The sequence below is a fragment of the Pseudorca crassidens genome, chromosome 1 (assembly GCF_039906515.1).
Source record: "Pseudorca crassidens isolate mPseCra1 chromosome 1, mPseCra1.hap1, whole genome shotgun sequence".
Classification (NCBI taxonomy): domain Eukaryota; kingdom Metazoa; phylum Chordata; class Mammalia; order Artiodactyla; family Delphinidae; genus Pseudorca; species Pseudorca crassidens.
In genome coordinates this window covers 84521930-84536736 of record NC_090296.1, presented here as the reverse complement: position 1 = coordinate 84536736, position 14807 = coordinate 84521930, and the positions used below count along the sequence as shown (strand labels likewise).

The following is a 14807-nucleotide window of genomic DNA, read 5'->3' as shown; positions in this document are numbered from 1 at the left end:
TTTATTTTATTAAAGTATAGTTGATTTACAATGTTGTGTTAATTTCTGCTGTAAAGTGATTCAGTTATATGTATATATACATTCTTTTTCATATTCTTTTCCATCATGGTTTATCAGAGGATATTGAATATAGTTCCCTGTGCTATACAGTAGGACCTTGTTTATCCATTCTATATATAATAGTTTGCATCTGCTAATCCCAACCTCCCAATCCATCCCTCCCCACCCCTCTTCCCCCTTAGCAACCACAACTCTATTCTCTATGTCTGTGAGTCTGTTTCTGTTTCGTAGATAAGTTCATTCGTGTCATAGATTCCACATATATGTTACATTAGATTCCACATGTAAGTGATATCATATGGTATTTGTCTTTCTGTTTCTGCTTCACTTGGTATTATATCACAGATTTCTGAACTATTTTGATAGCTGTATTCCAACTTAACTGGTTGACTGTCTATTACAACAAACTTAATTTTATGCATTTAAAAACAATATTCTGAGAAGGGACCCATAGGCTTTACCAGACTACCAAAGATCTATGTCACAAAAAAGGTTAAGAGCCCCTGAGAGATTTTTCTGAAGTGCCCTCAAGACATTGATCTTAACCTTCCTCTCAACTAGGCCTTGCTCTCTCTGGACAAAGCTCATGCTTACAGTAAGTCTTGCTATGACAGTCCAAGTTTTTGCATTTCTTTGATCTCTTCATGTGTAAGAACTGTGCTTATTTTACCTGTTTCTGAGAGAATCAAAAGGATTCAGGCTAACACAGAAGGGTAAAGTAAGTCTCTTTAAAACCCAGAGAAAAGATTGTAAAACTCCTCTTGAATTCTGTCTGGAGTCACAGCTGGGGAAAAAAAAGGATTAACAACATGCCAGTTTATTTAAAAGCCTGAGGCCAGGGGTGTGGGGACTTGGGTTAGTAGTAATGGAGAAAAATTTATCAATGTAATGAAGGCAGGCAGTAAAGTGTTAGAGGCGCCATCTACTGGAGAAGCTGCAACTGAAGACTTGGACAAGATAGTTCTGCCTGAATGGCTCATACGTTTTGAAATATCCCCATTACTCCCCCAAATTTGTCAACAAACCACAGCTCAAGGAAATCATTCTCCATCAACACCAGGGTTCTTCACAAGTCCTATCCTGAACTATTGCAGGACCTCTCACCTCTGGAAGACCAGGAGAAAAAGAACCATTGCACAGCCAGATGCATTACCAAGATATTCCAGCTCTCCTGTTACTTCGGTGCCAGGGAATGGATCTTCATTCTCTGAGTCCAGCTTCAAGAAGACCTATTCTCTCTGGAGAATGAGGTGCTCTGGGAAGAACTGTCCAGTGTTTACTTGGTGATGGTCTGCTGCCTGGGCAGATCCTTATGTGTCAGCAGCCCTCATAGACAAATCTCTGAAGGAAGAAGTGAAATCCAGGATTTTTTTTTTTTTGGTGTGCCTCCAGTTTGTTTCTTAACTCTTACAAGAGAAACTCAGACCCAGGGCTGCAAGACTTAACAAAGATTGGTTTTGAGAGGCAGGCAATATCAGAAGTGAATTCATTCTGTTCCTTACCATTTGGAAGTACGGTCCCACTGAGAATCATCTCTGGGAAGACAGTTGTGACAAGACCTGGAGAAGTTCAAGAATGAATCCAGGCATTCTTCTCTGAGTCTGCAACATCAACTCAAAACTTATTTTTTCCTCAAATTATTCCCTCAGCTGCATGCTATCATATGAAAACATCCATGTTGCCATAACAACTTCTGGGAATGCCTACTAAGCTGAAAACTAAACAATATTTTCATATTGAAGATCGATAGAGCAAAAATTTAAATCTAGTTTATAGTAAACTTCTTCAGGAAGAGAAAGTGAATAAATGCCAATAGACTAGGGGAAAGGGGGAATAACACTTGCTTATATCCCATGCTTTGTATCTTCTGCAAAGATAGCTATGGATAGATAGCAAGCAAGAACCAGTTACATACACCTTTCCTTCTCATCACAGTGAGGATGAGCAATGCCCCAGATTTCAAATTTCAAATATTCATTTGAAATCTCCAGAATGAAGTGAAACTGGGTCAAACCCAACTTCAGTAGGTGAAATTAATGGATGAAGGACGTGAGGACATGACTGATGATTCCATGGAGTTAGAAGCAATAATTCCTTTTCTGATTTTGGTACTATGGAGTAGTAAGTTTTTCATATTTCTCTTTGGGCTAAATAAAAGGTCATTGACTCTAAGCACTTTTTTCCCCTCTGGCTTTCTCAAAGATTCTGACTTTCTTAAGTATTTTTACCTGAATCTTTTAATTTACATTTATCAATTCTAGATCAGATGCCTTCAGTTAATGCTTAGAAAGTTACGACGGACAAATGAAGGCTATATTTGTTCTGAATTATGACAGCATACTGAGTGATAACAACAGACCAGTAGCAATTCCAAGTCATCTCAATGATCAACTTTCTGTTGATAGCTAATACAGATATAGATTTTAAATTCTGATTTTTAAATACTTGAATAATATAGAAACTTGACACCTAAAATAAAATTTTGCTTTCAGAAAACTGAAATAGCTCCTTGACAGTAGTTTCTATGTACTCACTACAAGGATCACTTAAAATCAACTCTCCTTTCAATGACTGTCAGTAATCATTTTTTTGGTATAACCCAGCAAGTAACAGAGGCAACCTTTATTTTAGCCCATGATGTAGGACTTAGTTTTATTTTTCTTTTGGCTTAAACAACAGAAATTATCTCATAGCTCTGAGGACTGGAAGTCTGAGATCAAGGTGTCAATAGGGTTGGTTCCATCTGAGGGCTGTGAGAGTGAATCTGTTCCACATCTCTTTTCTAGCTTCTGGTGATTTTCTGGCAATTTTTAACATTCCTTTGCTTGTAAAATTCTTAATCCTTATAATTTTGCCTCAATTCTGATTCTGGACAATTTAGCATTTAGGATGAAACATAAAGCTATTCTTCCTCCATTTCAAATGTTGGAAAGTTTACAAGAAAAAGGAACCAGAAAATTGTATCATTTATTGTTTACCTGAATTAATGAAGTATTTTCAAGAATTTTGTGTCTAGATGTCACATTAATAAAGTGTTAGGAAATGCAATGCACAGGGCTCTCTTTGTGTCTGAAAGAATGCCAAATCTAGAATATCAAAACTCTAAACTGCTTTTAGATCTCTCAGCTCTGTTATGATGAAGAAGCATTATTTGAATCTGCTAAGGCATATTAAAGTGGTCAGTCACTTTTGCAAATTATTATATATTGCTTATCATTACTGTCTCCAAAATTCCAGACATATGGTGCTCTTTTTCCATCGCTGGTGAAAGCGACCCATGGCCGAGGCACTTGGGAGTGGTACCCACCAGCTGCATGGAGGTCAAATAGACCTTGGGAGTTGTGCAGTGGGTGACCAGGAGAATCACTATTTCAGAGATAACCAAAGGTTAAAAAAAGAAAGAGAGAGATCTTTTAACGATTAAAAAATTTTTTTTTACCTTGAAAGGTATTATACATACAAGGATATAATACATACATGTAATATATTGTGTATGTATAGTTTAAAAGCATAAAACCAGTACAATTTATATACAACCCAGCTAAAGAAATGGAATATTACTAGGACCTTTGAAGCTTCCTGTGTGCCCCTCCCTGCTCGCATCCTCCCACCAAAGAGAAAACTACTTCACTGAATATTGTGTTATTCATCCTTTTACTTTTCTTTACCAAATATACATATATACATATACATACATACATATATATAACATTTTAGGAATATATATTTGTCTTGTCTGTTTTTGAATTTTATATAAATGGAATCATTCCTCTGTGACTTCTTTCACTCAACACTGTTTTATCCATATAATTCATTCATTTTTACTGCTGCTTATTATACAATTATCTGAATATATAATTATCTATTGTCTTATGGACAGATACTTCAGTTGTCTCCAGTTTTTTGCTATTATAAGAATGCTGCTATATATATAAATATAAATATATATATAAAACCCTCATTTATATATATAAAACCCTCATTTTAAACCTGAGGAAAGTGAACCACAGAGAAATTGGTAACCTGCTCAAAGCTATGATAAGTGGAAGGGCCAGGATTTGAACAGGCAGCCTGGCCCCAGAGCTTGTGCTCCTGTTCACGTGCTAGGCTGCTCAGCTGTGAGCTGCAAAGGATATTATTTCTAAAGTAAGTGATAGTGAAGGGGGGAGGGTACTTCTGACCTTTAAAGTCCCATTCATAGAATATCATATCTGACTGTGAAACTGCATACAGTATATCACAACCAAGTCATTCTTTGCTTTGCTAACAGAAAGAATTTCTGGCAAAGGAAGGAAGGGAGGGAGGGAGGAAGTGAAAAAGATGAAGAAGGAAAGAAGGAAGGAAGGGAAGGGGAGGAAAGAAAGGGGAAAGAATTTCAACAAAAATACAGGTAAGAAGAGCAACAAAATATCTGCTGACCTGGGGCTTCCCTGGTGGCGCAGTGGTTAAGAATCCGCCTGCCAATGCAGGTCACACCGGCTCAAGCCTTGGCCCGGGAAGATCCCACGTGCCGCTGAGCAACTAAGCCCGTGCGCCACAACTACTGAGCCTGCGTGCCTAGAGCCCGTGCTCCACCACAAGAGAAGCCACCGCACTGAGAAGCCCGCGCACCACAACAAAGAGTAGCCCCCGCTCGCCGCAACTAGAGAAAGCCCGCACGCAGCAACGAAGACCCAAGGCAGCGAAAAACAAATAAATTAATAAAATGTATTTAAAAAAAAAAAGAATGCTGCTGTGGATGTTCTTATACATGCCTTCTGGGGTACATATACAAGTGTTTCCTCTAGGTATATAGGTACAAGTGGAATCACTGGTCAACTTTAGTAGGCAATTCTTAACTGTTTTGATGTGGTTAATGGCTGATAAAAATGTTACAGTTTTGAAAATATGGACAAGCTTCAAATGAAAGGAAAAGGAGGGTACACAGAGGGTTTGGAGGGGAGGAAAGCAATAGTCATAATCATAACAATATTGTTTGCCATGTGCAAAGCAGTGTTCTAAGCAGAATGAGTGCCTTGGTGATGATACCTCTGACTCCAATAAACTTATCCATCCCAAACCTGGTCACATTCATTAAGCTGCTCTGCTTCCATTTTCAATAATTCAATAATATGTTTTCAGTAATTCTGTGTTCTAGAAAATCCTCAGTCCTGAGGACCAGTGATCCAAAGCCTAAAGAGGCTTTGAAATGAGCCCATTTTCTCTAAACTAAGCCTTTGGGAGCAAGACTAACCCAAGCAAACCTAGGTCATCCATTGAGAGATACAGACCTTCTGGGAAACCCATGATTACAACACACAGCTGGAACTAAAGCCAAACTTGAAAATGCAGTTGCCTAACCAGCCGTTTCAGTCACTACATTCAGCTGCCTTTGCCTCTACCTCTCACACTACTTACTGATGGGAATGTAAATTGGTTTAATCTTTTTGGAGGGTAGTATGGTATTACCTATCAATCAGTATTTAAAGCTATCAACTCCGCAATTATACTAAAAATTTGCTCTACAGAAGCACCGTGTACAAGTGTGAAAGGATATAAGGATGTTCACTATAGATTGTAATAATGAAAAACTGCAAATACCTAAAATTTCAACAATAGGGGATGGATTAAAGTATGGTGTAGTCACACAATGGAACACAAGGCAGCTATTATTTTTTAAAAGTCCTAGAGAAAAGCAACTTGCAGAAAAATTTGTAAGGCATGATCCCATTTTTATTTTAAAATACAGATAGATTTATGTATCTATGACGAGAAAACAGTCCATAAAAAGACCATTTAATTATTAATAGTAGTTACCTCCAGAGTAGGGGTAAGGAGAGGGGGCTATAATAAAAATTAAATTTTTAAAAAGGGTACCATGGGCTTTGCTGATGGTGCAGTGGTTAAGAATCCACCTGCCAATGCAGGGGACATGGGTTCGAGCCCTGGTCCGAGAAGATCCCACATGCCACGGAGCAACTAAGCCCATGCACCACAACTACTGGCCCTGGGCCCTAGAGCCCACAAGCCACAACTACTGAGACCATGTGCTACAACTACTGAAGCCCGCGTGCCTAGAGCCTGTGCTCTGCAACAAGAGAAGCCACTGCCATGAGAAGCCCGCGCACCGCAATGAGAGTAGTCCCTGCTCACCACAGCTAGAGAAAGCCCGTGCGCAGCAATGAAGACCCAATGCAGCCAAAAACAAATAAATTAAAAATAAATAAATAAAAAGGGTAACATTTTACAAGGGGAAAAAAACACATTCAAGTCCAGCCAACTGTTAACTAGAGGAAAGATCAACTGGATTCAACCTGAGCTCCTTAAGGGCAATAACTTTTTCACAGATTCTGTACAACTGTTCTAGCACCTAGCACAGTAACTGACTGACACAGAGACCAATTACTTGACTAGCATGTGGAAGGTGGAAGTACACATGCATGTGCACGAACACACACACACACACGCACACAAAACCCCTGTTTCTTAAGTGTCTGCAGACTAGTGGAGTCATGGTAGTCAGGGATTTTTGTTTTCAATAGAGACTGAAGTAATGCTGCTCAATAGAACTTCGTGTGATGATAGAAGTGCTCTCCACATATGCTGTGCAATAGACCAAGTGAATTGGACATTGGAAATGTGGCTAGTGCAAGTGAATAATTGCATATTAAATTTTATTTAATTTTAATTAATTTAAATTTAAATCACCACACATGGCTAGTATTAGACAATGCAGATTTGAAGGATTTGTTGAAATACATAGACTCCTCAGAAAAAAATATGCATACAGAAAATTTTGCATACAATTTCAAGAGATCCAGGGACCCTATCAAGCCCATCCATGTGTCCTTACTTCAAGAACCTCTGAAGCTGAATAAAAGAATGCGAATAAGACAAACAGGACTAGAGAGGGAAAGAAAATGGGCAAAGGTTAATGTTCCCATTCAGAACCCTGGAAGACAACAGACTAGGTATGGAGATAGCCTCTGCCCCCTTCCTCCTCCCATCACACAGAACATTGACCTCCCTGTATGTTAACTGTTTACTGGTCTTCCCCACATCATGTTGTACACTGCAGACTGTGTACTCCATAAGAGCAGGGACCATATCTATCTTATTCACCATTATATAAACAGAGTCTGGTATAAAATTAATACACAGTTGGTACTCAAATGTCTGCTGAATGAATGAGTTTTACCAGGCATCTGATTTTTGCCAGTCCTAGGAAACCAGAGCTCCTGAGTTAAGGAGGGTCTCAGTGATAAGAGGAATTGGTTGGCTCATAAGATAAAGAGATAAGAGTTTTCACAAAGCTGGGCAGATACTCAGATCGATGTGAATCTTGTCTTACCCAGGCTGTTTCTATGCTTTGTAGTTCAGAGCGCCCTGTTGAAATACAAGCCATGCAAAGACTTCCATAGTCAGTGACAGTGAATCATACACTGAGACCAGAGGGCCAAAAGTCCCCAAAACATTTCTCCTTGGGTGCTGCCTCCATCTTCTCTAGCTCTGGAATACGCCTGCCTTCTCTTACATTTCCCCTCTACCTGGAATCCTTCTCATGTCTCTACTGGGCAAATTCTAACTCATTGTTAAACGCCTCTTCCTCTGGGAAATCAGTGCTGGCACTTCCAGACTGAATTATGCCATATGTCCACTGTTCCCTTTGTATTTTGCACACTTAAACATATGTGCTCTATCAGGGCAGAGCCTAGTCATTCATTTCTGTATCCCAGCACTAAATAATGTCTGGCATATAGTAGGTGGTTAACAACCAGTATGAACCACTAAAAGCATATAAACTCAATGTGTTTCTCCACCCACACTACTGTTCAGTATGTGCCATCCTAATGAGTGTGAGGTGATATCTTTGATAGTTTTGATTTGCATTGTCCTGATGTTGAGCATCTTTTCATATGCTTGTTGGCCATTTGTATGGCCTATTTAGAGTATGGGTTTCCTTTTGGGTGAGGAAAATGGCTACTATCAAAAAACCAAAGTAACAAGTGTTGGAGAGGATGTAGAGAATTGGAACCCTTGTGCATTGATAGAATTGTAGAATGGTGCAACCGCTATGGAGGGCCCTCAAAAAATTAAAAGCAGAAATACCATATGATCCAGCTGAGGGAAACCAAAATGTCACCCCAAAATATGCCCCTTCCTCACTCCCACTGCAGGAGACACGGGTTGGATCCTCAGTCGGGGAACTAAGATCCTGCATGCCCTGTCACACGGCCAAAAAAAGGTTTATGTTAATGCAGTGACTTTTGGAAAACCCTTAAGGATGGGAGCTGGTTGTCAGAGGAACCAACCCTGGAACTTCCAGCACCACCATCAAACTCCAACCTCTGGAAAAGAAAGGCTAGAGTTTGACTTAATAACCAACGGCCAATGATATAATCAGTCATGCCTTGGTAATGAAACCTCCCTAAAAATCTCTAATGACAAGGTTCAGAGAGCTTCCGAGTTGGTGAGCAAGAAGGCATCCACATGCTGGAGAGTGGCACACCTGAGCTCTACGGTATCAGAAGCTCCTGTGCTCAGAACCCTTCCAGACCTCGCCCTGTGTATCTCTTCATCTTGCTTGTTTTTCCTGTCCTTTAAAATCCCTTGTAATAAACCAGTAATTGAGTAAGGAAACTGCTTTCCTGAGTTTTGTGAGCCATTCTAATAAATGGTTGAACCTGAAGAGGCGGTTGTGGGAACCTTTGATTCACAGTGGGTCAGAAGCACAGGTAACAATCTGGACTTGCCATTGGCATTTGAAGTTGGGGAAAGTCTTGTGGGACCAAGTCCTTAACTTGTGGCATCTGACCCTATCTCCAGGTAGATGGTGTCAGAGATGAGTTACAGTGTAGGACACCCAGCTTGTGTCAGAGAATTGCTTGATGTGGGGAAACCACCAAATATTTGAAGTAGAGTATTCTGTGAGTAAAGGAAAATGAGTTTTTCTTTCCTGGTATCTAAAATAGTTAAACACATAGAAGCAGAGAGTAGAATGATGATGCCAGGGATTGGGGGCAGGGGGACATGGGGAACTGCTATTCAACAAGTATAAAGTTTCAGTTACGCAAGATACTTAAGTTCCAGAGATGCTGTACCACACCATGCCTACAGTTAACAATATCGTATTGTACACATTGAAATTTGTTAAGGTGTAGATCTCATGTTAAGTGTTCTTACCATAATAAATAATAAACAAATAAAAGTTTTGTGAATCACAGGACACTGCCAATAAAGTGAAAAGACAACCTACAGAATGGGAGAAAATATTTGCAAATCATGTATCTTTTAAGGGTCTTATATCCAGAATACATAAAAACTCTTATAACTCAAAAACAACAAGCCAATCTGAATTAAAAATGGGCAGAAGATTTGAATAGACATTTCTGCAAAGAAGATACACAAATGTCCAACAAGCACATGAAAAGATGTTTAACATTATTAGTTACAAGGGAAATGCAAATCAAAACCACAATGAGAGGGCTTCCCTGGTGGTGCAGTGGTTGAGAGTCCGCCTGCCAATGCAAGGGACACGGGTTCGTGTCCCGGTCTGGGAAGATCTCACATGCCGCGGAGCGGCTGGGCCCGTGACCCATGGCCGCTGAGCCTGCGCGTCCAGAGCCTGTGCTCCGCAACGGGAGAGGCCACAACAGTGAGAGGCCCACGTACCGCAAAAAAAAAACCAAACAAAAAAACACCACAATGAGATAATACTTCAATCCCACTAGAATGACTACAATCAAAACAATGGAAAATAACAAGTGTTGGTGAGAATGCAGAGAAACTGGAACCGTTGTGCATTGCCCGTGGGAATGTAAAATGGTTCAGCTGCTGTGGGAAAGTTTGGTGATTTCCCCCAAAATTAAACACAGAATTACCATATGACCCAGCAATTCCACTCCTTGGTATGTACTTGAAAGAACAGAAAACATGTATTCAAACAAAAATTTGTATACAAATGTTCATAGCAGCACTATTCACAACCGCCAAAAGGTGGAAACAACCCAATGTCCGTCAACCGATGAATGGATATACAAAATGTGGTTTATAACCATGCAATGGAACATTATTCAGCCATAGACAGGAACGAAGTACTGATGTGTGCTATAAATTGGATGAACTCAGGGAACTTCCCTGGCGGTCCAATGGCTGACTCCGTGCTTCAAATGCCGGGGGCGCAGGTTTGATCCCTGGTCAGGGAACTAGGATCCCACATGTCACATGGCGTGGCCAAAAAAACAAAATGGGATGAACCCTGAAAACACGATGCTAAACAAAAGATGACAGACACAAAAGGTCACATATTATGTGATTCCATTTGTAAAAAATGTCCAGAATAGGCAAATCCATAGAGACAGAAAGTTGACGAATGGAATCAGGGGCTGGGAGGAAGAGGAAATGGGGATTACCTATTTAAAGAGTACGGGTTTCCTTTTGGGTGATGAAAATGTTTTGGAACTAATTAAGAGGTTATGGCTGCACATCACTGTGAATGTATGAAACACCACTAAACTGTATATCTTGGAATGGTAATTGTGTTATGTGAACTTTACCTCAATTAAAAAACCAAAAAGACTAGTAAGAAAACCAGACACACAAGGTATTAGAAAAAGAGATCTATTTTACAAACCAAAAAGTCCCCAAACTCTAGCTGGAGGGAGAAGGAAGGAGGTAGCAAGTATGAGCAGGTCCTTTAAGAGCCCAATCTCACCCCTGAGAAAGTCTGAGTACCACCCCATGTGGTCAACTCCTACTTCATGGCCCATCCCCGTTCCAGTCTGAGAAGTAATCCCTCCATTGGCCACAGCCCTCAGTCCTCTTGCCAGTCATCCTGTGCCCAGGCAGGCATGGGTGAAAAGTACTCGAAGTCTGGTCCTTTATAGCACAGGGCATGCAGGAACATCACAAGGTCCTGCGGCAAGGGGTCCTGTCGCACTAGCCGGCACTCTGCACAGAGTGGGTCTGTCTCTTGATCCACGACATCGATTTCCGTTGCCTTCCCTGATGCCAAGGGCACTGTGTCCAGATCCTGAGGGCCTGCCTCAACTGCTCCATCCATCTTTTGGGCAGATGCAGCCAACTCTCCTAGGCAGTCTTTGCCCAGCTCTGAGGAAGGGGCTGTAGAGTCTGGGAGTCCTGGAGACAGGTCACCCTCACAGAGATCTAGCACATCCAGACTCTGTTTGGCCTGGTGCTCTGCCACAAGGTCCCGCAGTAGTTCCTCATCTGTCTTTGGAATGTGGCCGCCTCGGCCTCGGGAGGGGCCCCAGGCGATTGAGTTGTAGATGGGGTCATTGAGGATGGGGTGACCCAGGAACTGGAGGTGGACTCGGATCTGGTGGGTGCGGCCTGTGAGTGGCCGGCACCGTACCACACTGGAGTGGCCATTGTAGCTCAGTCTCTGGAACACTGTCTCACAGGGCTTGCCCCGAGGATCTACACGGCATACCCCTACCTTGTAGGACACCACCAAGATGGGTTCCTTGCAGGTTACTTCCTCGGCAGGGAACTCCCCCTCCACCCGGCACACGTACTCCTTCTCCAGCTACACAGGAGGGGAGAGGGAGAAAGTCAGCACAAAGCCTAAACGCATGAAGCCCAAACCCTCTGCAGTGAGGACAATGGACCTGTGTCAGACAGAAAAGGATTCAAACCCCAGCTCCACCATTTGCCAGTTGCGCAATCCTAGGCACATTACTTACTTAGCCTCTTTAAATCCCATTAACTTGTCTGGAAAATGTTTGATTAGAAAAGCATTTACACCAACAGGGCTATTATACGGATTCAGTCAGCTGGGCTCTAACGTACTTGGTACTGGAGCTTGGTATACAGTAAACAATAAATATATTACAATCAGATCCAGAATTACAAGTCTCAAGACCACAATCACCACCATTTAACTCTTCTACCCAAGCATCTTCCAACGCCATCCAGAATTCTTTCCACCAAGTAGATTCTCACCACAGTCTTAAAAACCCTGCTCAGCCTGTCAGCACTTTAAATCTTCAAAACAGCATATTACTGAGAGGCAGTATATGCCATCTCTAAAGATCTTTTGAAACATGAGAGATAATAACCTGTCTCTGGCACTTTAGGTGTTGACCTTCCTGAAGATAGGCGGCATGACCAGATAAACACGAAGGCTCACTTCAGATCTAGAACTCAGTGACACCCTTTCAACACAGAGCATTCATGAGGTCAGAAGGTGGCCTGCAGGAGGCAAAAGCTTGGCTCACCTGCCGGTCCCGAACCTGTTCATGAATTCTCTCCGAGACGGCTGCTGTCTTGGCAAACATAAGGACCCCAGAGGTAAGGCGGTCAAGCCGATGCAATGGGTGTAGCTCCTTGAGTTGGTGCTCCTTGCCCAGGATGAAGATGACCGTGTTGTGTCGGAAGCGGCCACAGGGGTGGACAGGAATGGAAGAAGGCTTGTCTACAACCACCACATCTTCGTTCTCTGCTAGCAGGCGGACGGGTTCTGCTGTAACTGGTGGCTCATGCCTGTGCACTGTGTTCCGTAAGAAGTCATTGTCCTGCCAATGACATAGGCAACCAGTCAGCCCAGGGTCCAGCCACCTATAATCAGTCAGCAGCACACACAGCTTCCTCCCCTCTTCCTTACTGACATGGAAGAATGGTCACAGTACATCCTTAAACAGAAAAAGCAGTGTGCATAGTGTAGTCTCACTTTTCAAAAACACAGACATACAGGTAGATAGCAGACATTGAAAAACTCATAGGATATACACAAAATGTTAACGGTGATATCCCTGGGTGGTAAGAGTATGGATTTTTGTTGTTATTCTGCTTATTCGTATTTTCTCTACCACAAAGTTATATTCGAAAAGTAAATTTTTCTAAAATAAAGGAAAAAAACCTCCATAAATCATCACTTATTGTGACCTTGAACAAACACCAAGCTCTAAGTCCAGAGATTTGGGCTCTACACCTGGATTTGCTATAGGCCTACTGTATGCTCTAAGGAAAGTCACTTAACTTCTCCAGGCCTCAGTTTCTTCATTTGTAAAATGTGAGGGTCAGTCCAGACCTCTGCTTCTCAAAACTGGGATGGGAGAGGGGATTCAAACCACTCACTCTCCAAATGCCTTGCATCCCCTCACAACTATGGTGAGGCAGTGTTAATAACAAGGGTGTCTGGTACCTCAGCTGTGATGGAATTTTAAAGAGTCAAAGCACTGGGCTAGACAATTCTAGTCTCAATCTCTGTTATTTCACAATTCTATCTTATCAGGCTCTGTGATAAATAATTTAAGCAGAAGTTATAAGGACACAGGCGTTGGAAGTGGCACTGTTACCTTACCTCTGTGAGGTTTACCTTAGTTTTCTCAGCTTCCTCACAGGTAAAATGAGGTGGCAGTATCTACTCCACAAGTTTGTCATTAGAATTAAATGTTAAAGTACCTAATGCTTAACTCTGTGCCCAGCACACAGTCAGGAGATATAAATGATAGTCTCGGTTATTACTATTTGTATAGAGATCTACAACGCAAGGTAGAAAGTCATAAGCACCAGTGCCACAAGACAGTGCGTAAAAGGAGCTATGAGAATTACAACTTCTGTCCCTTGGAAACACCGAAGACGCCTTGATGGAGGGGATAAGTGGGCTGAGTTCTTAAGCATACAGGCTGTCTACCTGCGGAGATGGGGCGCTAAAAGAGTGTTCCAAGTGAAAATGAGAACGCTTCAGAATTACCCCGATTTTACTCCAGTACCTATGCCCTAGTAACTATGAAATAAAACCCTGCCCCCTTTTGGGCAGGCCCCATGAGGACTCCACCTTGAGCACAACGCTGAGGTCCTGTACTGGCTCCTCGTTGAGGTGCAGGCGTCCTGCCCTGACCGCGGCTTCGTAGTAGGCAAGAGGCTGGGCTCGGAACTCGGTGCTGAAGACGTGCAGCAAGCTGTGGCCCACCCAGCGGCCTTTGCAGTAAGTTTGGAAGTCAAAGTAATAGGGCCGCACCTTGCGCAGGCCGCCCTCAAAGTAGTAGCTGGTCTCGGCAAAGTGTTCATCGCCGAAGCTAACGCCTGCCCGCCGCTTCTTCGGGGGCGGCACGACGCGCTCCCCGGTTGCTCCCCGCCGCTTCTTCCGCTTGCCGGGGCCCGGGCCTACAGTCGCGGCCTGCTCCCCGCTCCCTGCGGCCTGCGTCGCGTCCCCCGGGGCCGGCTCCACTCCTGGGCCCGCTGGCTCCGGGCGCCCTGGGGGCTGCTCACCCCTCGCGTAGCCACCCGCATCTCCATTTTGCTGAGCCGGAGCCCCCAGCCCGCTAGCTGCCTCGGCCCTGGTCGAAAGTGTTTCCGCCATGGGGCCCCTACGGCCACCCCAAGTCCTGTCAAAGGTGAGACGCCGGAGGTTGAAGCACACTCGCCCAAAAACCTGGAGCCACACGCGGCCGCCCAGCCACATGACCACCCAACCGCGGCGGCCATGTCGCGCTCTGATGACGTCACTCGGCACCAACCAATCAGTGACGCCTAGTGCCGAGGCGGGACTGCGTTAAGAATAGGAGTGAAGGAGTGAGCAGAATGAGTTGAGTTGAGAGGCTGTGAGAATGATTCATTAAGTGTAGATTCCATGTAGATATGCTCGACGTCCCTTGAGTCTGGAAAGACTCTTGAAAGTTATTTTAAAACAAAACAAAACAAAATGAGGATTGCTAAACTCTGAATATCCAAGAAGCACTGTGTTGTATACTTTAAAGGGTATATTTTGTGACTTATATAACTCAATAAAGCTGTTATATATG

General features: G+C 42.8%; 1 protein-coding gene and 1 non-coding gene across 3 annotated transcripts; one reads left to right on the top strand and one right to left on the bottom strand.

Moving 5' to 3' along the window:
- The first annotated feature begins 726 nt into the window (after positions 1-726).
- Positions 727-846, top strand: LOC137208008 (small nucleolar RNA SNORA26). The gene has a single exon (XR_010935432.1). It is a non-coding gene; the product is annotated as a small nucleolar RNA SNORA26 (small nucleolar RNA).
- Positions 847-10645: 9799 nt separating this feature from the next.
- RPUSD2 (RNA pseudouridine synthase domain containing 2) lies at positions 10646-14492 on the bottom strand. Of its 2 annotated transcripts, none has more exons than XM_067743260.1 (3): positions 13841-14492; positions 12279-12575; positions 10646-11587 (listed from the first exon to the last, which is right to left on the bottom strand). In XM_067743260.1, the coding sequence occupies exons 1-3, from the start codon at positions 14465-14467 to the stop codon at positions 10853-10855; spliced, it is 1659 nt and encodes a 552-aa protein (XP_067599361.1). In that variant the 5' UTR covers positions 14468-14492; the 3' UTR covers positions 10646-10852. The 2 variants fall into 2 exon arrangements, with proteins under 2 accessions (XP_067599361.1, XP_067599370.1); XM_067743269.1 differs by having other exon boundaries at positions 14024-14492.
- Between the last annotated feature and the right edge of the window lie 315 nt (positions 14493-14807).

What these genes read in the sequence shown, in the direction of transcription:
- RPUSD2 (XM_067743260.1), bottom strand. Translation starts at nt 14,467, where the DNA reads ATGTGGCTGGGCGGCCGCGTGTGGCTCCAGGTTTTTGGGCGAGTGTGC. An exon ending in ACCTCAGCGTTGTGCTCAAG is followed by an intron (nt 12,576 to 13,840) that starts GTGGAGTCCTCA and finishes TGTCATTGGCAG; the next exon opens with GACAATGACTTCTTACGGAA. An exon ending in AACAGGTTCGGGACCGGCAG is followed by an intron (nt 11,588 to 12,278) that starts GTGAGCCAAGCT and finishes CCTCCTGTGTAG; the next exon opens with CTGGAGAAGGAGTACGTGTG.